This window comes from Corvus cornix, chromosome 28, assembly GCF_000738735.6.
Source record: "Corvus cornix cornix isolate S_Up_H32 chromosome 28, ASM73873v5, whole genome shotgun sequence".
NCBI classification, from domain to species: Eukaryota; Metazoa; Chordata; class Aves; order Passeriformes; family Corvidae; genus Corvus; species Corvus cornix.
Window position 1 is genome coordinate 2,058,518 of NC_046356.1, and position 21,952 is coordinate 2,080,469.

Below are 21,952 nucleotides of genomic sequence, written 5' to 3' on the forward strand. Positions count from 1 at the left end.
TTATTGCAAAGCCCAGAAGTTGCTGGAATAGGTATAAAGAACCAGGAGCTCAGCCCACGGCTGCCTCGGGTGCGAAGGCACTCGGCTGACAGCTCGTTAGCTTGAGATCTCCCTGCAAAATTAGGAGTTTGGAGAAGCCTGGATGGCTGCTGGCTCCGGCGTCCCCAGCACCCGAAACTCCCAACACGCTCCCAAAGAGCCTGGCAAATTTTCTACCCTTGGCTGTGATTTTTTTTTTCTGTTTGAGGGGAGCTTGAAAAGAAAACCGGGGTAGGTTTGATCAGTGGTTGCGCTGGAAACGGTTCAGGCTGGGAACTGCTAGCGGAGCAAAGGCTGGTTCTAGGAATTTCTCTCCTTGAGTGTTTTCACAGTTGAATGTAAAGAGCCACCCCAGCACATTTTAAATTAATCCATTCACGCCACTTCATCGAATATCCTGAGTTGGAAGGGATCCACGGGGATCAGCAAAGTCCAGCTCCAAACTGCTTGTCCCAGCAGAGCGCTTGGAGCACCAGCTGGTGCTTACCCCAAATGGGACACTCCAAATTGTTCAGTAAAATGTGGTTTAATACCCAATTATTGGGCTGCCAGCACGCATGTGGAAGCTGAGGCACTTGGCTCTGGGTTTCCTATCTTGGAAGTGTCCAAGCTCTTGCTCAGATCCTGCCCCTGAAAGCCGGAGGAGAGACCTGTGTCCAATCCAGAAGTGGGAAGGCAGCTGTGTCCTGCACTGGGAGAGCACAAAAACAACCATTAACACCAGGCTGGGCAAAAATAAAGGCACGGGAAAATTGCCATTGAGGGAAATTAAAACAAAAAGCAAATTCTAATGATGTTTCAGAGGAAGTAACAGGCAATTTTTCAGGAAAAAGCTCATGGTCTGGTGTGTCTGAACAACATCTCTTGCACAAGGTGGAAATTCAGCAGAGCAACAGCAAGCTTGGAAAAGACGAAGACATTCCCAGGAAATATTCAGCCCTGGGAGCACGTAACCACCGAGGACTCTGATGAGGCTGTGAGTGAATAGCCAAGATGGGGAGGTAGAAAATAAAAAGATTTAGACCCGAGAGTCACGTGCATGGGAATAATGTTCACAATTAAAGATATCAATGAGAACTCCCAGAGAAAGAGGCCCTGTCTCAACAGAGAAGAAAAGGGACTGTCCAAGGAGATGTCTCTTGGGACTGCATCAGACAGAAACATGGAAAATTAAAACTGGAGCACTTAAAGGAACCCAAATCAGGCTCTTTTTTGTTGTTGTTGTTGTTAACTGAAGCGATTAAGCATTTTGCTTCACTAATATCCTCTATCAGGTTGATGAGGTAAAGTGGCTCTTTAGAACGATTTGGGAACCGATTAATCCTTGCCTGTGGCGATCAGTCAGCGGCACACGGAGTTATTGGCTAACACGGGGGTTTTCTGCTGCCTCGCAGAGATCAACAAACTATTTCAAACAAGAAAGTTGCACGGAGGAAAAGAAATTCTGAGCGAGTTTGCTCGGAAACAGTCACCAATTGCACTTGTAAAGATAAGTCCCGCGTTCCTTTAGGGCTGGCAAAATTGAGAGCTATAACTTGTCACTTAAAACTCTAAAAAAAAGGGTAAAACTCTCCCCGGGAGGGAGAATGATGGAGGGGGAAAGAGGGGGGAGAGGGGGAAGGAAGGCGGGAAGGGAACTGCGGGGGAATGAGGGACAAAGGGGAGAAATGAGGGAAGTGGAGGGGAAATTGGAATCGAGAGGAAATGTGGGAGACTGAGGGGGAGAATGAGGGGAAAATGAGGGAGATCGAGGGGAAAAAGAAGAGAAAGTGAGGGAGAAACGAAGGAGAGTGAGAGGAAAATTGAGAGGAATGAGGGGAAAATGAGGGAGACTGAGGTGGAATATGGGAGAGTGAGGGGGGAAAAGGAGAGAAACTGAGGGGGAAAATGAAGGGGACTGAGGGGAAAAAAATCGGCGGAATGAGGGGAAATGTGGGGAAATTGGAACCTGAGGAAATGTGTGAGACTGAGAGGAGAAATAAGGAAGACGGAGGGGGAAAGGAGAGAAACTGAGAGGGGAAATCTAGGAGACTGAGGGGAAAAGGAGAAAAACATAAAATTAGGGAGACTGAGGGGATAAAAGGAGGAAGACCAAAGGGAAAAGGAGATAAACAGAGGGAAATTAGGGAGACTTGGGGAGAAAATGTGTGAGACAAAGGGAAAATGGAAACTTTAGAGGACATGTGGAAGATTGAGGGGGGAAAGGAAAGAAAATGAGGGGGGAAATGAGAGAAACTGAAAGAAAGTGAGATTGAGAGAGAAAATGAGAGAAAACATGGGATACTGAAGGGAAAATAGAAACCGAGGGGAAAATGAGGGAGACTGAGGGGAAAAGGAGAGAAAATGAGGGGGGAATGAGGGAAACTGAAAGAAAATGAGGGAGACCAAGGGAAAAAAGAGTGAAACTGAGGGGGAAAGGAAAAAAACAGAAAGAAAAAGGAGGGACACTAAGGAGAAAATGGAAACTGAGAGAAAATGTGGGAAACAGTTGGGAGAAATGAGGGAGACTGAGAGAAAAAGGAAAGAAATTTAAAGAAAATAAGGGAGAGTGAGGGCAATTGAAACGAGAGAGAGCAAAGGAAAAATAAGGGCGAACAAGGGAGAATAAAGGAGTAAGGCAAAGCGGGGGAGAACAAGAGCAAATGGGAGAAACGGAGGAGAAATGAGAGATAAGCAGAGGAAAAAGGGGAGCACTGAGGGAAAATGAAAGACAACGAGGAGAAAAATGAGACAGGGGAACGTGAGGGAGAGACGGGAGAGAAAAGGCGCAGGAAAGAGCGAGGCTGCGGGGAACAAGGCGAGCCCTGCCCGGCCATCCCGGGCTGCCGAGCCCGCCGCATCGGGACCTGCGGCTTCCCTCGATTCCCCTTGTTCCCGGCTCATTTATGTGGGGAATTAACACACCGGCGGGGAAACGTGGACCGAGGGCGGGATGGGAGGAGAAGGGGCGGGATGGCGCGGCCGGGAGCGCCCGACGAGGCCCACTCGCCTGGTGCCGGTGTTGGTTGTGCACTACGAGGGACATCCCGGGGGACAGAAGCGGGGACAGCAGCGGGACAGCAGCCTGGGCACCGCAGCCGCCGCATCGCCCCACACGGGGCTGGGGGGGGCGGCCGGACCCCGCTCCCGCCCCCGCCTGACCCACAGCGCTGACCCCGCCCTCAGCCCCGCCCACTCAGCAGCCCGCCCGCCGCTCATTGGTGGAAGCGCCCGTCCATCACAGGGCGGAGGGCGAGGCCCCGCCCCGCGGCGTGCGGCGCGCGGGCATTGGCGGCGCGCGGGGCCGCTGTGGCGCTGAGGCGGTTTCCGGTTCCGCGGGGCGGGCGCGGGGCTGGCGCTGCCTGTGAGTGACACACAATGAGGCGGGCGGCGGGGCCGTGAGGGGCCGCGACCGAGCAGGCGGCGGCCGAGGCGGTGGGGAGGGGGGTGGGGGGGACGGACAGAGCGGCTTCGCTCGTGGACAGAGCGGGGGAAGAGATTCTCTCCCCCCGCCCCGCCGACCGGGCAGCGAAACCGCCGCGGCGGCGGGAGCGAGCGAGCGGGGCCCGCGGCGCTGCTGTGCCCAGCCATGGACAATCAGGTGAGGGGAGCGGCCGCGCCGCGCTGCCGGAGGGGTGGGGCGGTGCCGCCCCCCCCCCAGAAAGGGGGGCACGTAGGGGAGGGACCCCCTGGGAGGGGGCTCTAAAGGGGGGGGGGGGTCCCTGTCCTCGGGAAGGGGGGGCCGGGGGGCATCGCCCCCCTTTGGGGGGGCATATCCCGTCCTTACAGTCTCTTTGGGGGGACACACCTCCTCCATACACCTCGTTTGGGGTATACATGTCCTCCCCATACCCTCTAAGGGGCACATCTCCTCCCCATGCCATTTGGGGGGGGGGCATACCTCCTCCCCAGCCCCTTTTGGGGGGCACACCTCCGCCTTCCCACACCCTGTTGCGGGGGCACGTCTCCAATCCCATTTGGGCGGTACACGTCCTCCTCACACCCCTTTGTGGGGGCACACCTCCTCCCTACACTCCCCACTTCGGGGGCATGTCTCCTCCTCACACCCTTTCGGGGGTGGCACATCCCCTCAATCCAATTTGGGGGGTCACATCTCCTCCCCACCCCCCATTTGGGGAGGGTGCACGCCTTCTCCCCACTCCCCTTTTGGGGGACACATACTCTTAATCCCATTTGGGGGGCATACCTCCTCCTTGCCGCACCTTTTGTGTGGGCACATCTCCTCCCCAATCCCATTTGGGGGAGGCACACCTCCTCCGCACCCCCCGTTTGGGGGACACATCTCCTCCCCATACCCCTTTGAGGGGGTACATCATCTCCCCAATCCCATTTGGGGGGGGCACGTCACACCCCTCATTTGATGGGCACACCTCCTTCCCACCCCTCATTTTGGGGTTACACCTCCTTCCTAATCCTATTGAGGGGGGACACCTCCCCCCACCCTTTTTGGGGGGGGGTCTTAGCCCTGTCCCCTCCGTGGGCGGCCGCTGCAGCCTCGCCCGCGGCGGGGGGTGTGAGCAGCATTTCCCGCAAATTCCTGCCTAGGATTATTGCCGGGGAGGGAGGTGCCGGCGGGGTGACCCCCCCCCCGAGGCGTGCCGGAAAGGGTTAATGCCACCGGGAAGGGTTAATGCCACCGGGAGAGTCCCTGCCGGCCCGGGGGGGTTCCAGGATGGATTCGGGAAGTTTACCTGAGGTGATGGGGATGAGGAGCCTTTTGTGTGCGGGGAGCGGGTAACAGGTACCTCTCGGGCTGGGGTTTGGGAACGAGCCCCGCTATCCCGGATAATCACCCGGAGGAGCGGGAATGGGAGCTGCTGATGGCTTTCAGGCAATTAGCACATCAAACAAAAACCAGAGCAGCCTTCAGAATGTTTATTGAGAAGTTGAAAGCAGGCTCCTTTGTATTATTACAAATTGTTTGAATAGGATCCTGATTTCCCTTTGTTGAGAGACACGCTTGGAAAAAAAAGGAAAAACCCTCCATTTTCAGCGGAGCAACTTTGGATGCTGGTTATGTTGGGAGATCTTATTTTCAAATGTGTTTCAACTTCTGGCTTAATTCACAGCGATTGTTAATTGGAGCGGGGTGTGAGGAGTGCAGCAAGTACAACTTTCACTCTCAGTTAAACAGTTCTCTTTTATGTTTAATTTCGGTCTCTTCCACACAGCCCCATCTGGTTCTCAGCTCCCATTTCTCAGCCGTTTCAACTCGGAAAGGCAGATTTTGTAGCCTGACAGTCATTTGCACTTCTCAGGAGAGGGGTAGTAACTGGCAACAGTAGCAGGATTTAAAGGGTAATTATGGAATCGATAACGTGAGGCTGCGGCACAGACTGGCTCAGGGGATGTGAACACTGTGGGAAGCATCCCAGATAAAGCAGGCCTGCAGGCACACTCCAATGTGAGCTTAGGATTTCGGCAGGCTGGCTCCACATAATGCTTTTGCAGCGTTGGAGGGATTGCTGTGCTCGGAGTGAAGCACACCTTGCCTTTCTTCTCAGCCCTTAATGCGACATGAAAGAACAGCCGGCCCTGGGCCTTGGTTCTTAGCGCAGGAGCGAGGTGGAGCTGGTGGAGATAAGCCTTAAGAACAGGAAAAAATGGCTTTGCCAAGAGAACTTGCAGAGGAAGGTATCCCAAAGAAATGCTGTAGCAATAATGGTGGAGGAATTAATTAGATGAGCTTGTCCCCGAGCCGTAGGATTGATGCGTTGGGTGGCTGAAGGTATTTTGCTGTAAAGATTTAAACTGCCTGAAAGAGTGTGTTAAGGCTTATGGTTGAAATTGGAACTGGACTGCAATTTGGGAGGTCAGGCTTTGATGCCTGGTGCTCTGCAGACCTCCTGTGAGAGCTTTTTGCAAAGACAAGAAGGCTGAGATGGAGTCACTTGTGCTTTTTCAGCAAGTATTCACCGTGCTCTGGAAAAAAAAAGTCAGGTTGGAGAGATGCAAAATATTTTTTGAGCATTAATTGTGATCACACTCCTTGCTGCAGTTTGTCAGGGGGGAAAATAAGGGTGATACTTTCCCTAAACATTTGTCTGGAGCTCGGGAAGCTTTCTCTTTCCCTGCTCATTGTCTGACGTGCCCTTGGTTTGGCTCCAGGTCAGCGTGTAATATAGGTAATGACAAATAATGCTGCCTCTCCCAATGGCAGTTGGGACTTGCTAGGAAGAGCAAGCCTGAAGTGAAGAATGGGGTAGGGACTAAAACCAACCCCTTTTTCTATGAGCCTTCTGGTGCTGAAACTGGATTTTGGTAGATGTAGTTTGGAATCACTGCTGCTGCTCTGATTTTTGTAACAAATGTGCACAAAAGTAATGTTCCTTGAGTGTTATTCTCTGTCTACAAATGTGGCCCTAAGATTTCCTTGATTTATCTTGTGTCTGAATCCCATTTGCCTTTTCCCTGTTACATCTGTTTAATTCATTTCCTTTCTCCTGGCTGTGAAGTCTGCAACACTACGTGGATTTTCACCATTAATTTCATTTGGTTTTTAAGGCACTTAATGGGATTTTTGTGCTTTGAGCCAGACATGGAGTACACCTTCTCTGTTACTCAGTGATCAGAGTAGGATTCAGGAGTGCAAATCAGAATTAGGTCAGTTTAGTATTGGACATTGTACAGGCAGATATGTTAACCTGGTCTTTGAAAGTGTGATAATAAAATATATTTAGAACCATACAGGAAACATAATTTTCTTCTGGTGAGTGATATATTCTAGAGAATATAATAAACCACCAATTCATGAACTGATTTTTCCTGTTTCAAGATGAGTTTTCTGTCAGTGCTGTGAATTCTGTAAGCTGTGAACATCAAGTTCTGTCTCTGACACTTTCTAGAAATAAAGATTCCTCAATTAGGACTTTGCTGACAATTTAACTGATAAGTGAGGCAAAGAAACCGATCCCTCTTCTAGAGCTGCTTTCTCTGCAATGTTAATATTAGGAAGAAAATAGATATGATATGGTGCTGGGAGCTATTTTTGTGCCACCTTTGCCAGTGATAACACCGCTCTGCAGTCTGAGGCTGATCCCTCCATGGGAGCTCTTGTGTTCCCTGGTGGATCTAGCACCTTCCAGCAAGGTTTTGTGTTGTCTCTGCTTACGGTCCCACCTCTGTCCCCACACAGTGCACGGTGCAAGTGAAGCTGGAGCTGGGGCACCGAGCCCAGCTGCGCAAGAAGCCGACCACGGAAGGGTTCACCCATGACTGGATGGTGTTTGTGCGGGGCCCGGAGCAGTGCGACATCCAGCACTTCGTGGAGCGCGTCGTCTTCCGGCTGCATGAGAGCTTCCCAAAACCCAAGCGAGGTCAGAGGGGTTGGGGATGTTTTATCTCTATGAAAGAGCATTTTGCAAGTCGAGGTTGTGTTGAACTGTCACTTTTCTGTGAAATATCTCCTTAAAGAGGAGCGAAATGTCCATTGCGTGTACTCCAGCTTTAACCTTTCCCCACTGTGTTTGAGGAAGGTCAGGGAGAATGGGACCTTTCTTCTGCTGAAAGGGCAGGAGGTGAGCTGCTTTCTCCTCTTATTTAAGCATTAGTATGGGCAGGTTCTCAAGACACAAGTGACAGCAGAAGATAATTCATGTCACAGAATGGGAAAGATGGGTTTGATTTGTTAGAATTCACCAGCAAAAGCTGGAAGCACATGAGAGATGCTCTAATACTGGGCTCAGATATGTACTGGGTATGTAGAGTTTTGCAGATTCTTGCAATTTCTGGTCTCAGGTGCCAGTTCAGGTAGCTTTAACCCAGCAGAAATCAATGCTGCCAAGGGGTGATGGTGTCTTTGCTGTACATTCCCCCTGCAAGCCCTGTGCAGTCATTGTGGTTGGGGAGAGTATGGATGTTACATAGTGTTATTTTCTGACTTTGTTTTCTGACTATGTAGCAAAATTCTTGGCAAAGGGCAGCAGGAGCTCATGAGGTTGAGGAGCAGGAATTGCCCTTTTCAGGGGCAGTGCAGTTACGTCTGTGTAAGATTGCGTAACTGAAGCTGCAAGCATTAGTGGTTTAAGAAATACAAGCTGCCTGTGAGAACGGTTGTAATGTGCATTCTTGGAAATACTGCTTTGGAAGCAGGACACTCAGGATGTCTTAGGACAAACTGTGACTTTGGGTATTTGTGGGAGTCCACGGTGGAAAGGAACTCAGAGGTGCTCAGCATTCACAAGGATGTGACTCTGGTCTGTGTGTTGATAATGTGTCCTTCAAACTGGTCTGCTAAAACTGATGTCTGATAAGCAGGTGCAGTACTGAGCTGAAAGCTGATTTATAGAATAAAAATGCAATCTGTGGGTTACAGTTCTTGTCTTCTGATGCATTACAAACAACTGTGTTGGGATAGTATACAGAATCCTGGAATGGTTTGGGTTGGAAGGGCCCTTAAAGCCCATCCAGTGCCACCCCTGCCATGGGCAGGGACACCTCCCACTGTCCCAGGCTGCTCCAAGCCCTGTCCTACCTGACCTTGGACACTTCCAGAGATCCAGGGGCAGCCACAGCCGCTCTGGGCACCCTGTGCCAGGGCCTGCCCACCCTCCCAGGGAACAATTCCTTCCCAATATCCCATCTAGCCCTGCCCCCTGTCAGTATAGAACCGTGGCCTTTGCTCAGTCAGTTGCTGTATCATCTGCCTTTACAGAGGTATTTTTTCCCAGTCCCTGGTTTTTCCATGCTTCCTTGAGCTTGCTCCTAATGCCAGTGTGCCTTTGACCAAGGCGTGTCTGGGTTGTACGTAAATACTGTGGCAAATGCCTCCTATTCCTAGGTTTGTTTGAAGGGTTTCTTCAGATGATCCCCTCTTGGAGCAGATCCTGGTGCTGAAGGTGGGCTTGTGCTGCTGGCAGATTGCTCTTGGAGCCCTTGGAATTTGTCAGTATAGAGTGGCAGAGGAACAAAGGCTGCTTGGCAGATAGGCTTAAGATTCCTGCTGCCATATTGGCACTGCTCTTTGGTGTGGGATTTTTCCCTCTAAATGACAGGGTTCTTACATGAAATTCAAGTTAAAGCAAGTCTAGAGGTTTTTGTTATTTTTAGTTATGCCCTTTTTTCACAGTTGAATTTGGAGTGCTGCTTTCCAGCACCTTAATGATGGTAGAAGTGCTTAGAGCTGGGTGGGGATAATACAGCTACATTAAAGGAAAATAATTTGTGTTCTTTTAGGTTTGATGTACTGTTTCCTAATCATATTAATTACTTGGAATTCTTAAGAGAAACTCAAAAGATTTGCGCTGAATTCCTCTAATTACCTAATTGACTTTATTTACATATATTGTAGTGCATAAATTATATGCAAGTGCATCCGGTTCCTGAGAGGGAGAATATCTGTGTGGGTCTCATGTTTCTCCTGGCAGCTGCTGTGTGCTGCTACGTCATGGCCAAATAAAAGATCCTGGAATCCTTCAAGTTGGATATCCTGGAACGGATAATAGGAAGGATTCAGGAGCATGAAGCTGCACCAGGTAGCGGGACAGGGGGAACTGAGGCAGGGACATGCAGATTAATTTCTGAGAAGCAATTAACTTTTCTAATTGCTGTTTCTGCAGTAAGCAGCTCTGACCTTAGCAGCAAACTGGTTCACCTTCCTCCTCGTATTTCCTTGTGTGTGAAATAAATAGCAGTGCTCACCTGCCCTTCAGGTTTGTTCACCTCTGGGGGAAGCAGCAGCCAGGAGTGTGGCCGTTACCCAATTAGGAGCATTGAGGAGTGCAGGGGAGTATTTCAAGGCAAAAATAATCACTTGCTTGTGTGTGGTAGTGTTCTGATTCACAAATATGAGCATCAAAGTAAACTTTACCTTTCTGTGCTGTTCCACCTTTTGGGCCTTGGCCTTTCCTTGCCAGGCACTTGGAACTGGCAGTTTGCGTTGTTGTGGGACTGCCCAGGAATGTAATTGTATCTCACTGCACGGGCGGGGAAGGATCTCAGTTAGACTCAGGCCTGGAGTGTTTTATGTTTCCGTTCCATGGGAGGAGCTAAGAACAGATTTCATGTTATTAACTGAGCCTGTGGCCACCATCTTACTCTGTGTGGGCTTTTCCACAAAGGTCAGTATTTTAACTGTGCCCTGAATCGACAGAGGCCCAGTTCTCCTCTTGCATCTCCTTTTTGGCTCAGAGAAAGTTGTGCTGAATTGCAAGTTCACATTTATTTGTTCTCTTTCAGTGTGCAAGGAGCCCCCCTACAAGGTGGAGGAGTCTGGCTACGCTGGCTTCATTATGCCCATTGAAGTGCACTTCAAAAATAAGGTAGAATCTGATTTCTGGTCGTCTAATTGTTTTGAGCTGTGCCAGAGCCTGAAACTGCCTGACAGAAAGACTCTTAAATTATGTGACTGGTTTATGTGTGTGTTTTTTATTAGTCTAATAAATAGAATTTAACTGGGAGTTGGAAGCTCCTGCCAGACTTCAAAAGAAAGCTTTTGGCAGAAATGGAATTGCATAGAGAGGTGATAGCAGGACAGTGGATGGCCCTGGAGATTCTGAGCAGAGATTGTACCACTTGTAGCTTCTTTAACATGGAGGATATTAAAACAACTTAAAATATTTTATGTGCTTATGGAAGTAAATAAACATAAAACACTGGTATTATAAAGATTTGTAAACACTGTGTTGGTTGTCAATATATTAAAAAATCTACTTTTAAATTTGCAAGCTTATTACATTTAACTATATAGGTATGAAATTTTTAGAAGCCCAAGACAAACATTTGCATGTGTAGCACAAGTATTTAGAGCTGTGTTAAAGATATCCTTGTTCTAAACTCAGTGCTCTTCCAGAATGAAAACACTAAATATTTTAAGTCTTAAGACGCACTGCCAGCAAGTATATGAAAGTTAAAATTTGGGATTTATTGCTTGCTTTAAGTCTACCACAGAGGTCACATGCTGTAGGTTATGAAAACAGGGAATTGGGCACTTGTGTTCATATTACCTCAGTTTCAGTTAAATTGTTTTGTTAAACATGAATAATGGATGTTTCTGGGTTTGATTACTGCTTAAATAATAAAATAAAAACGAATGTTTTGCTTATGATCCCTAAGAGGGAACCGAGGTAAACTAAGCTAAAAATGTTGAGCCACATCCCTGTGCTTTCCCACCCCCTCAGCTCTCCAATGACAAGCCTTTACCCCAGGTGTGTTGACAGCAGACCACATGTAACAGCCTGATTCTATTTAGTTTCCCATCCTCCTTTCCCTGTCCCTCCCACAAACATCTGTCTGCTGTTTCCTTCTGTCCCCACTCCAGCTCAGGATGCTCTCCTGGCAGTGTCATTTTGTGAATAATTAGCATTTTGGGTTGGGTTTTTGGCCTACCACATTGCTCTGACGCCACTTTATGGGTCAGAGGGACAAGCCAGATAATGGGACTGAGCCACAGAAGACAGCCTGCACTCCTAAACCTGGGAATGTTTTGCCCACAAGTTGTTTTTTGGGTGGGTAGGGTAAGCCAGAAGGCTGGGAAGTGGAATGGCAGTCAGGGGCTGGGGAAGTGAATGTTGTTGATGAAAGCAATTTTTTTGGCAAACACTGAGAACTACGACTTGAGTGCAATAAAAACACCTCAAAAGCTTGAAAGTAGCTCTACTTCTGGTGGCTTTTCTGAGGTTTTAGATGGGAATCAGAAAACTCTCCAGCTGCACTAAATGTTGGCTTAAGTCAGGTTCGAAGTCCTTTACACTCCTGACCAAAAAATGTGAACTTCTCCACGCTGATTCCTTAGAAGTGGAACCTCTAGTGCCTGGGAGGGGTGAGCTGTGTTTTAGTTCGGCCTTTCCCTTTTATTTTCCCTTCCTTTCTTCACCCAGCCTTTCCCCACACTTCCCTTTTCCCTGCAGCTCTCCAATGGTTTGTCTTTCACAAATCCTCAGGTCTCCCTCATTTCTGTGTGTCTTTTTGTAGGTGCTCATGTTTGCTTTGACTGCCATCTGCATTCCTGTGGCTTTTTTTTTCCCTCTGTCCCTCATATTCCCACGTTCCTCACGGAATATGGAGCTGGCAGCTTTTCTGACTAGAACTTGGTTTCACACCCACTGGGGTCATCACTCCTCATTGTTTCTCTACGCACGTGACTGCAGAGTTGTTCCCCAGCACTGAGCAGAGAGGTGGCTTTTATAAATAAGGGAAATAGGTGGGCTCTGTTCTCCCTGGAAACAATGGAAGGAGCTGTTAATTTAGGAGAAGGCTCTTTGTTTCTGACATTTTGGTCTTCAGAAACATGACAAATAAATAGGAGAACAGGTTGAGTTGCAAACTTGTTTTCAAATCTACAGATCTTCAAAATTTTTATTTTTGCCCTGTTTTTTAGCTGCATGTTTTCTGGAGAAGTTCTTTTCCATTTTTAAGCTGATTAACAAATTGCTAATTTAGGACTTTCAGGCAGCACCTCTCATTATTTAATTGGGGCAAGGGGTGGTTGAGGGAAAAGGTGACAGGTTCCGTCTTCCAGCACATCACTGGAACAAAGGCATTTTCTCGGATTCAACCATGAACTAATTTAGGATTGCAGGGAGCTCAGAAGCTGTTGCTGAGGGGGTGAGCAGGGACAGGACCTCAGGGGATGGCTGGAGCTGGGTCAGGGCTGGGCATGGAGCTCAGGGAAAGGTTCTTCCCCCCGAGGCTGCTGGGCACTGCCCAGGCTCCCCAGGGAATGGGCCCGGCCCCGAGGCTGCCAGAGCTGCAGGAGCGTTTGGACAGCGCTCTCAGGGATGCCCAGGCTGGGGTTGTTGGGGTGTCTGTGCAGGGCCAGGGGCTGCACTGATGATCCCTGAGGGTCCCTTCCAGCTCAGGATATTCTGGGATTCTGTGTGAAGAGTTGGGCTCCTCTGTCCATCACTGCCCAGTGATGATGCCATCTGCGAGTTTTAAGAGCAATGATTGTTTTCAGTAAGTGGAGTTGAAGGAAATGTAAGAGGTAAATACTTCTACAAAGATAGAAATGCAAAGACTGGGATATAGTGAAAATTAAAAAGGTAGGGAAAGAGGAGGACGAATGGCAAAGGTTTAGAATGGCAAAGGCCTGTGTTCTCCTGAATTAAAGAATATGATGTTAAAACATCAAATAAATCAAAGTCTTCATTACTTCAACACCATGTTTTCACTCTGATCTGTTTAAACCTGTTGACACTGGTGGGGATCAGCTGGTGTGTGTGCAGCAGATACTGTGAATTGATTACAGCATTTGGGACTCATCCTTGAGTAATTCTCTTCAAGTAGATGTTATGGATTGATTCTGGGATTGGGGTGAAAAGGCTCTTTGGAGGTGACTGGGCAGGAGGAGTTGAATGGGTTTTGTGGCCATATGTTCCTCACATTCTGACACATTTTTGTTGATGTATGTCCTCAGCTGAAACCAGACTTCCAGAGGCTTTGGGATTTGTTTATCAATGCATGTTTAGCTTTGTGAAGGTGAGAAGAGAAAGGATTTAAAGAGGGAGTGAGCCAGTCTGTGGAGATTGATCTTTGCCATGGTTGGCTGAAATGGGTTTTTTTTCCACAGTTTAAGCCTCCTTTCTTAGCTATTTCCTTTCCCTGTTCTGATTTGTTCCTGGGATGACAAATCCTGGCTGTCAGAGCCCGTGTGCTCTTTGCTTTGGCTAAAGAAATACCAACCTGTGCTCTGGGAAGGAGCAGCTTTACTAAGAATGGTTTTAATGAACTTCATCAGGGATTTTTTAAGCAGCTTGGCATAAAATTGCCCATTGACTTTGTGTTGGAGGACTCCGTTTTTTATCATTGTTGTGTGTTTGGAGCAGCAGACTCGGTGCTCTTGGTGCCTTTTTGTCAGACAGGGAAGCGTCAGCAGAGTGTGAAAAAGGTCTAAGAGCCTGTTCTTATTCTCCATCAACATCGCTGGTCTGTGTTTGTCCTTCCTGTGCTGCAATCCAGCTCCTCCATGAGTAGGTGCTTTCTCAGGGCTGGAATTTGAATTGCAGAATATGAATTGTGAATATTGCAGTGAGCCTGGGCAGTCTGGGGCTCTGAGCAGCCACAGGACTCGCAGTCTCCTTTAACACTGGCAGAGCCTTTGCTGCTGTAACTGATCCTGAAAAACAAATGGCAGGGGCTCAGCAGGTTGATTGATAAAGCTTTTGAAAGTCGAGTTGGCTAATGACAGCAGATCATTTGGACTGGAAATGTTAGTGTGCTATTTTTGTTTTGAAATCCTTTGTGTTCCTGTAACGAGGGCTGCTGTGAGTGGCTTCTGGTGCTCAAATCGATACAAACCGGGTACAACAAATGCGTTGCTGTTTTTCTCCTGCTCTTCCCCTTCCCTCTCCCCCTCAATTTCAACAGTCTGGAGGCTTTTTTTTTTTTCATTGTTGTCTCCAAATAAATCTCTTCTAGTGGTACACGTTGTAATCTGGAGGCTGTAATACAGGTCTGGCTTTGGTATTCATTCCCTGTGACATTTTTTGCATCCTAATCAAATTAGATCAATCCTCCCCACAAAGCTAAAGGTCTAGTAGATTTTCACGTTATTCTGATATAAGGCAGATGATATTAATGCAACATGGATAAGATGTTGTATTAAAGTCTCTTTAAAGATGCTACCTCCTAATTTTAGTGCTGGAGATAAAAGCCTTCCAGGATTTACATAATGGATACATGGAACTTGGGCTTTTCCTATTAGTGAGAAGGAGATAAGCAAAGAAAGCAGAGAAATCTGTTTGATTTTTCCAGTGAGGTTCAAAAGAAAAATACGAATATTTTACCCCTTCTGCAACCTTTGTAGGTGTGATAGAGAAAACAAATAGAGAAATATTGGAAAAGGGAAAAATTATTTGTGCATCAAAGTAGGGACTCAGTGGAGACGTTGTAGGTGGGCTGCACTTATGGCAGGGGAGGTGAAACGAGATCAGCTACAACTGGTGTCAGGACTGTGCCGTCAGGAAGGGATTGGCCTGGGAAATACTCCTAGGGAAGGTTGAAGAGCCTGTGTTTGCATGAGACATTTGATTTTACTGGAATTGCCATTTGGGGCAGAATGTGCACAGGTTTGAGAGGAGGAGTAGCTTTAACCTGTTGGTGTTTACTCAGTGTTGCTGAAAGTTGTGGAAGGAGGAGTAAAACTTGTCCTTTTGTCTGCCCTTTAAGGGAAGCAATTTAGGTCTGTCCTGTACCATCTTCCCTCCCAAACATGCAGCAATTCCTTTTGTCCTGCTGCTGCTGTCTGGTGAATCTTTCCTTTTACCTTTTTCTGTCAGAAATTAGGATGGATTATCAATTTACCCATTCCTTTATCTGAGCAGGGCCAAAACCCCTGGGCTTTGTGTGTTTGAGTAGCCATTCAGTGTGGCACATAGGCACCTCGAGATGCTGAAAATACATGTAAATACTTATATATATATATATATATATATTTTGCAGTGTGTGGCAAGGATGTGTTTGCAGCTTTATCAGCCATGCCAGCTTCATATAATGTATTTGTAAGAGTTGGTAGATTATTAAGTGCTTGTCTTGGAGTAGTGAGTAGATAAAGAGATATATTTACACTCATCTATGTTATTTATACTCATATATTTATTGTACTTGAGATATATATATATATATATATATATAAATATATTAGGAAAACCTAATTTTCAAACAAAGTAATAAGCTTCTGATGGAGCAAAGTCCTAAATGCTTAATCCTGGAGAATCTTCCAAAAGATAAGGGTGGTTCATGGATTCCTGAGTGGAACATAAGGCTGTTTATTTCAAAATGTGAATATTGGGCTATTGCTTTTCCAATGCCCTGTCTGGAAGCAGCTCCAGGACCAGTCAGACGGGTTGTACCAGCCTGGAAAGGGGTTTCATTTCTCCAGACGTTCTGGATAAATGCCTCTGTCAGGCTGGATCTATGGCAAAAGGGAAGTGGTGTTAGATGTTATAGTTATTGAATAACCATGAGCCTGCTTCCTTGGTGTGCTAGATTTTTGTAGATAATTTTGTTTTATGGCTTTCTAAAAGTGATTTATGAGCTTTATGCGCACGCTACCAGTGAAATTCTTTTGATTTGTGTTAAGTGGCAAAGGGCACACCCTGCCTTAAAAACAAGACAAGGAAATTTTAACAAAAGACTTTGAAAAATTCCTCCTCTTACGAAAAGTGCCAAAAGAACTTTAACCCATTAGTTCAGAACTCAAAGGAAAAATAAAGCAGCTTCAGAGCTCGTAACAGCGCAGTGGCAGGCGGTGCAGACAGGAAGCAGTAAAAATAAAACCTAATGTACCCAGCTCAGGAGATTGGAGGTGGAATAGGGGGATTCACGGGATGAAGGGAAGTTTACAGCAGCTGCAAATAAAAGCCCTGGCTTTGTGGTGCTCACTTGTAGTTTACTTCTCTGGCATCCTGGGATTTAAGGGGCAGATGTAAAGTGAGGTTCTGAAGTGCCTTGCTGAGACATCCCTGCACCAGCTTAACCATTTCATGGCCAAATGCACCACTGAATTTGAATCTGAACAATTCATATCTACCAGTTAGAAATGGACGTGATCCATCTTTTTTAAAGCTTTTCTTGGAAGTAGGGCCCTTTAGAAAATCTTACAGTCTTGGGAGCAGCAAAATACCCACAGAAACGGTCTTCCCTGGTCAGTTTTACTGATTGACATCAAGGAATATCAGAAGGTGGAGTTATCTAAGAGCAAAGCCTGGATTGTGTGTGTAGTTGCTACTGAAGCAGGAGTACATGAAGGATGTTGTAGGATTGTCTGGACCAAAGTTTGTAGGGTGAGAAAGACCCTACACGGGGTTGCAGCTCCCAGCAGCAGGATGTATGGATCCCAACATATTGAGAGAGGCTTTGAAGTGTGGCACTGTGGATTCAGCCTGGCTTTCCATTTAAAGTGATGGGTAGGTCTGGGTCAATTGAGGGAGATTTTCCTTGGGTTTCTACCCCCCTTCTCCCCCTTGATGGTTGTTTGGGGGAAGAACCTTTTAGGGAGGACCGGATGGATTAAGCTTTGGAGTGGCCTGAGCTGTAATCATTAGCTGGGCAGTGAGGGCAGTAAAGGAAAGAATGTTTATTTGCAGCTTTTTGCTTTGAGACTTTTGTGGTGGTTCTTTTAGGAGTGCTGTAATTTCAACTATTCACTGGGGGGGGTGGGGGGCTCCTTATGGCCTGGGGGATACAAAGGAGATTTTAATGATCAGGGCACTCTGCTGGGGCTCATTCCCAGGGCAGTTGTGATCTCTGAGCTGGAGTAATATCACATTAAAAACTGCTTTAATTCTACAAAAATTCAACTGAGACATGATGAACATTTTGATGCTTGTGAGGCTGTATTAAAAATGGGATACCCAAGGTGAGAGGGAGCAGGATCTGCTGCCTCTCTCCTGCTCAGAAAGCAAATGGGCAAATGACAAAGCAGAGCTGGTAATGGGATGGCAAAACAGCTCCTGACCAAAGCCTGCGCTTGCTGATGGAGCCAAGATTATTTACTCTGTTGTAAACCAGGGAAAGCATTTTAGAAGCCATTATTAGGCCACATTTGGATTTCTATTCATCCTTCATTTCAGTTTATTAGACTTTGAGGGACCCTGTGCAGCTGCTGTTTGAACTACAGCGAGCGCACACGCAGAGCTCGCTAATGATTCTGTTAATGAGAACGGGCATGGAAAAGAGGCAAATGACAGGGCAGTGTACTTTGCAAGGATTTTTCTTTTTCCTCCCATCTATCTGTTTTAGTAGACTCCTTTGAGGAGCATGTGGATTATTCAGGACTTTCCCAAAAGAGGGTCTGAAGACCTGGTGTTGGCAGCACGTTAATCTGAGACTCTTCTCTGTGTCTATTGATGCCTACCCCTGTTTGGGGGTGAGGATCCAAGACCTCGACTCCCAGATGAGCTCAGGGTACTGACTTTGATGTAAACCAGGTGTAGCTACCACCCTTTATGTTATTAGAGGTGTAGTTTGTCCAAGGAATAGCCTCTGGAGCAAACAGCAGGAACCAGGGTGGTCTGAAGCCGTTTCAGCCTATTTTCAGCAAACCTAATGGCTGAGGCTGGGAGCCTGCAGCGCCTGTTCCCATCCAACAATGCCACTGCACCAGGAAATGGAGCTGCTGGATGGGAATTCTGGAAAAGACTGCTGTGCAGCTGCTCGGTGCTGCGCAGGGAATGAGGCATGTGGGATGCATTCATGGAAATACGCAGGGCACCGCCGGCCTCGCTGGGCCTCCCAGCAGAGTCTCTCTTGCCACATTGAATTTCCAGCTTGGAAATGCAAAATGCAAGGAACACCAGGCGGTGTCCTGTCGATATTTGTAATACACAAGAAGTGTATTTGCAGTTTTGGTGGGGGGGGAAAAAAGGGGGGATTTCTTCCATTCTGTGCTGCAAACGCAGCAGGTGGAACAGAAGCAGTGAGGCGCAGATGATCCCCCCACCATGCATACAAACTCTGGATTGCTTGGGTGAAAGTGCCCTTGGAAAGTTCAAAAGCCTGGGATATCTTCCCATTCAGTCTCTGCAATATGCATATTGAAAAGGATTTTGCAAACCAAGCCATCCTTTTCCCATTGCGTTTAATCTTTTCTCAGTGCCTGCAGAGATCCTGGGAGTTCAGAAGTTGTTCCTTCTCTAAAAAAGGATTATGCCTTTCTTAATATTGATACTTAGAGTTTGCTTCCCAAAGGAGATAGGATCTGAATTTTGGTGAAAACAGAGTAGTGCATAAAGCTTGTGAATCTGGTTTTCTGGGGAGCCTTGAGCGGCTTTAAACAGACTTACTTTCATTCAAAATCTGTGTCCATACATTGCTTTTGCATGAGAAGCCTCATGCCTGAGTTCCTGATGAACAATGTTAACTTCGGCACAAATAGTTTAATTTCCAGCTCTCTGATCTCATGGTGAAAAACTCCATGAGTGCAACACTTAGTGGTTTATTTGGGATTTTCAGGAGTGACTGTTCGGATCCCCAGACTTAGTGTGTTTGCCAAGCTTCTTCCAGTTTCCCAAAGCCTTTCTTGTTTTTAGGAGGAGCCCAAAAAGGTTTGTTTCACATACGACCTGTTCCTAAATCTGGAGGGGAATCCACCTGTGAACCACCTGCGTTGTGAGAAGCTGACTTTCAACAACCCCACCAAGGAATTCAGGCGCAAACTCATCAGGGCTGGAGGGGTAAGTGCCCAATTTGGGATCCTAAAAGGAGTGAGCTCGTTTTGCTCTGAGGTTTCTTTTAGCCCAGCAGGCTTCAAGCAGTTTTCTTCATTCATTTAAAAGATGAGCCAGCCAGTTTTGACTCGTGGTTACAGGACTGCAGCACCTGTAGCAGAACAAACCTGCTGGTGGTGTGTGATTGGTGACACTTCATTTGTCAATTTAAATTGTGAGCATTAATATCAAAGCACTGAACCCCACTGGAAAATGAGATCTGCAGTGGATGTTGCAGGCTGCAGTTACCTGTGACCTTCCTGGTGCCAGGAGCAGAAAAGCTCAAGGAAAGCGAGCAGCTTCCAAAATATTCCCTATTAATTTTTTTTAGCTTATTAATTTTTTGTAGGTAGTGCTTCCTGGTCAATAAATGACCTCTAAACTTGGCATCAGCTACTTGTGGCTTCACCAATAAAAAATTAATGAAAAATTGGTCAATATAGAGTGAAAACAGGTGTGGGGGTTGAAAAATAGATATTCTCTAGAAGGCCCAGTAAAGTATGGGTTGCTGCAGTAGCTGAGCTCTTCCATCTGGGAAGGCAATAAATAGTGATAGACTCTAGGATTATTCTCAAATAACTGCAGGATCTGGGCAAATCAGTCCAAGCCACAAAGGGCTAGAAGTTTTTAATGAGCCAGAGGATGTCAAGGCCAGGTTGGACGGGGCTTAGAGCAACCTGGAATAGTGGGAGGTGTCCCTGCCCATGGCAGGGGGTGGAATAAGATGAGCTTTGAGGTCCCTTTCAATCCAAATCGCTTCATGATTCCTGTTCCTCGTTGTGCCAGGGCTTTCCTGTATTGGGCACACAGAGAAAGGTGCTCATTTCAGCCCTAGGATGGCTGGAACGTCATCTGCTCTCTAGGATTTTCACAGTATGTTATTTGAGTCCTTGTGTACTGAGGTGTTTCAGCTGTTAATCACTTTTGATGCCCTTTCTCTGGTGGCACTTTTCCACAGAATTATCCTGACAATGCAGGGGAGGTAAGAAGGGAATTGTTCCATGCAGCTCAGTGCTTGGTGTTAGGATTTTGTGAAGGGAGAGACCCAAGCCTTGTTTTTTTCCTTTTTCCCCTGAAAGAGTGAATTCAGCTTCTCCTAAACAGAGAAAGTCTTGCTCATTCCTTCCAGATTTATCTCCCTAGCCTTTTTCAGGGGAAGAGCATTTGCAGCAGAACACACAGTTCTTGTCCAGAGCTTTATTGCCTGCCTGTGCTCAGAATATTGGCATTCCCTCTGGGAAAGACACTCGATATTGCATTGCTGCCTTTCAGTTTTTGTGGGTTTAATATTCTGTATTTGAGGAGCTGCCTTGAAACTGAGCATTCCATAGACAATATCTTTTTATGGCCTTTAAGCAGGAGAGGAAAAAACATTGAAAAGATGAATAATAGTGTGTTAATTGAGCAAGTGGCTTAACATAATCATGTGTTAATAGTTAATAGTCCGTGAGATTTTGCTCAGACATAATTTCCCTCCTCTTTATTCGCAGGTAATGGTGATGCCAGAAGGAGCAGAGACTGTTTCGAGGCCAAGTCCCGATTATCCGATGCTGCCCACGATACCTCTCTCTGCCTTCTCTGATCCCAAGAAGACCAAACCCTCCCATGGGTCAAAGGTCAGTGCAGCACACTTTTGGGTCAGCCCGAGGTGAAGGAGTCTTTCAGGCCAGGCTGCTGAGAGCTTGTTCAGCAGCTGTTCCTGGCTGCTGCTAATTCTGAACCTCCTTGTACTCTGCAGTTCAGTAGTTAATGGTCTGGAACTTCCCAGCCTTTAGGAGGCTTTTTTATGATCTGATAGACTTCTCTCCAGGGAAGTTTTGAAAAGAAAATTAAATGTGCAAGACTGGGAATTTTTGGCGAATTGTGTCTTCCTTAAAGGTGGATGAAATCCTCTCTGATTGTTCTGGTTGTGTCCTCGATGCTGAGGATGGATTCTGTGGCTCTCTCACTGTCTGCCATGCCACACTCTGAGTCCCTGCACCTCTTGGCATGAAGGCTGAGTGGAAAGTCAGCCCTTCCTCTGTCCTCAGGGCAGTGCTGGAGAGAACATCAAATATGCTTCACTTGGTCAAACTGGTGCTTTCCAGATTTGATGTTTGCATCCAGCAGTAGCCAGTTCTTGAGACTTCCAAAGAACCTCACGTTCATTATTTTTTCCCTTATGTACTGAAGCTATTTTTGTATAGTCCTACATGGGAGAAACGATCCCCAAGCACTGTGTTTTGGAGCAGATTACATGCATTTTATCAGCCTGAACAGTCAGAGGTATTAACAACAATTCATTTTCCAGTGTAATTCAATTTTGATACCGTGTTCTTCAGGGCTCTAAACACTCTGGCACTTCAGTTATGCCTTCTGATGTTATGAAACACAGTGAAGATGACTTTACCTGTTAGTGGCTGATTTCATTTTGGTCAGGAATTAAGCATTGGAGAACACAGGAAACAGCAGAGAAATAAAGGGCTCTGAGATGAGCTCTGGTGAAAATTGCCAGTTGCTAAAGAGACAACGTTCTCCTGCTTCCATTCCTCCAGGGTGCCCTCAGAGGTGCATCTCTGTTTGCATTCAGATTAAACCTGAATTAAACATCTCTAGATGTTTCTAGACCTTTGACAGACCCTGGAAAGGAGCAGGAACATGTTTCATCCTTTCCTAATGTTGAAGTGCCCACTGTCAGTTTGTGTCCACCAGCTTGAGGGAAGTGTGGATGTTTACCTGGGCACGTGGGGGTGGATTTCTGCATGAAACAAACCTTGCCATGGGATTTA

The 21,952-nt window shown here is 46.8% G+C and overlaps 1 protein-coding gene across 2 annotated transcripts in view; it reads left to right on the forward strand.

Annotated features, from left to right (window-relative positions):
- Positions 1–3,461: 3,461 nt before the first annotated feature.
- Positions 3,462–21,952, forward strand: part of MLLT1 (MLLT1 super elongation complex subunit) — a 32,544-nt gene continuing 14,053 nt past the window's right edge. For both annotated transcript variants that reach the window (XM_039566126.1, XM_039566127.1), the window contains exons 1-5: positions 3,462–3,619; positions 7,175–7,355; positions 10,216–10,298; positions 19,008–19,151; positions 20,675–20,800. In XM_039566126.1, coding sequence (XP_039422060.1) covers positions 3,608–3,619; positions 7,175–7,355; positions 10,216–10,298; positions 19,008–19,151; positions 20,675–20,800 — 546 coding nt within the window. In that variant the 5' untranslated portion in view covers positions 3,462–3,607. The remainder of the gene's footprint in view (positions 3,620–7,174; positions 7,356–10,215; positions 10,299–19,007; positions 19,152–20,674; positions 20,801–21,952) is intronic.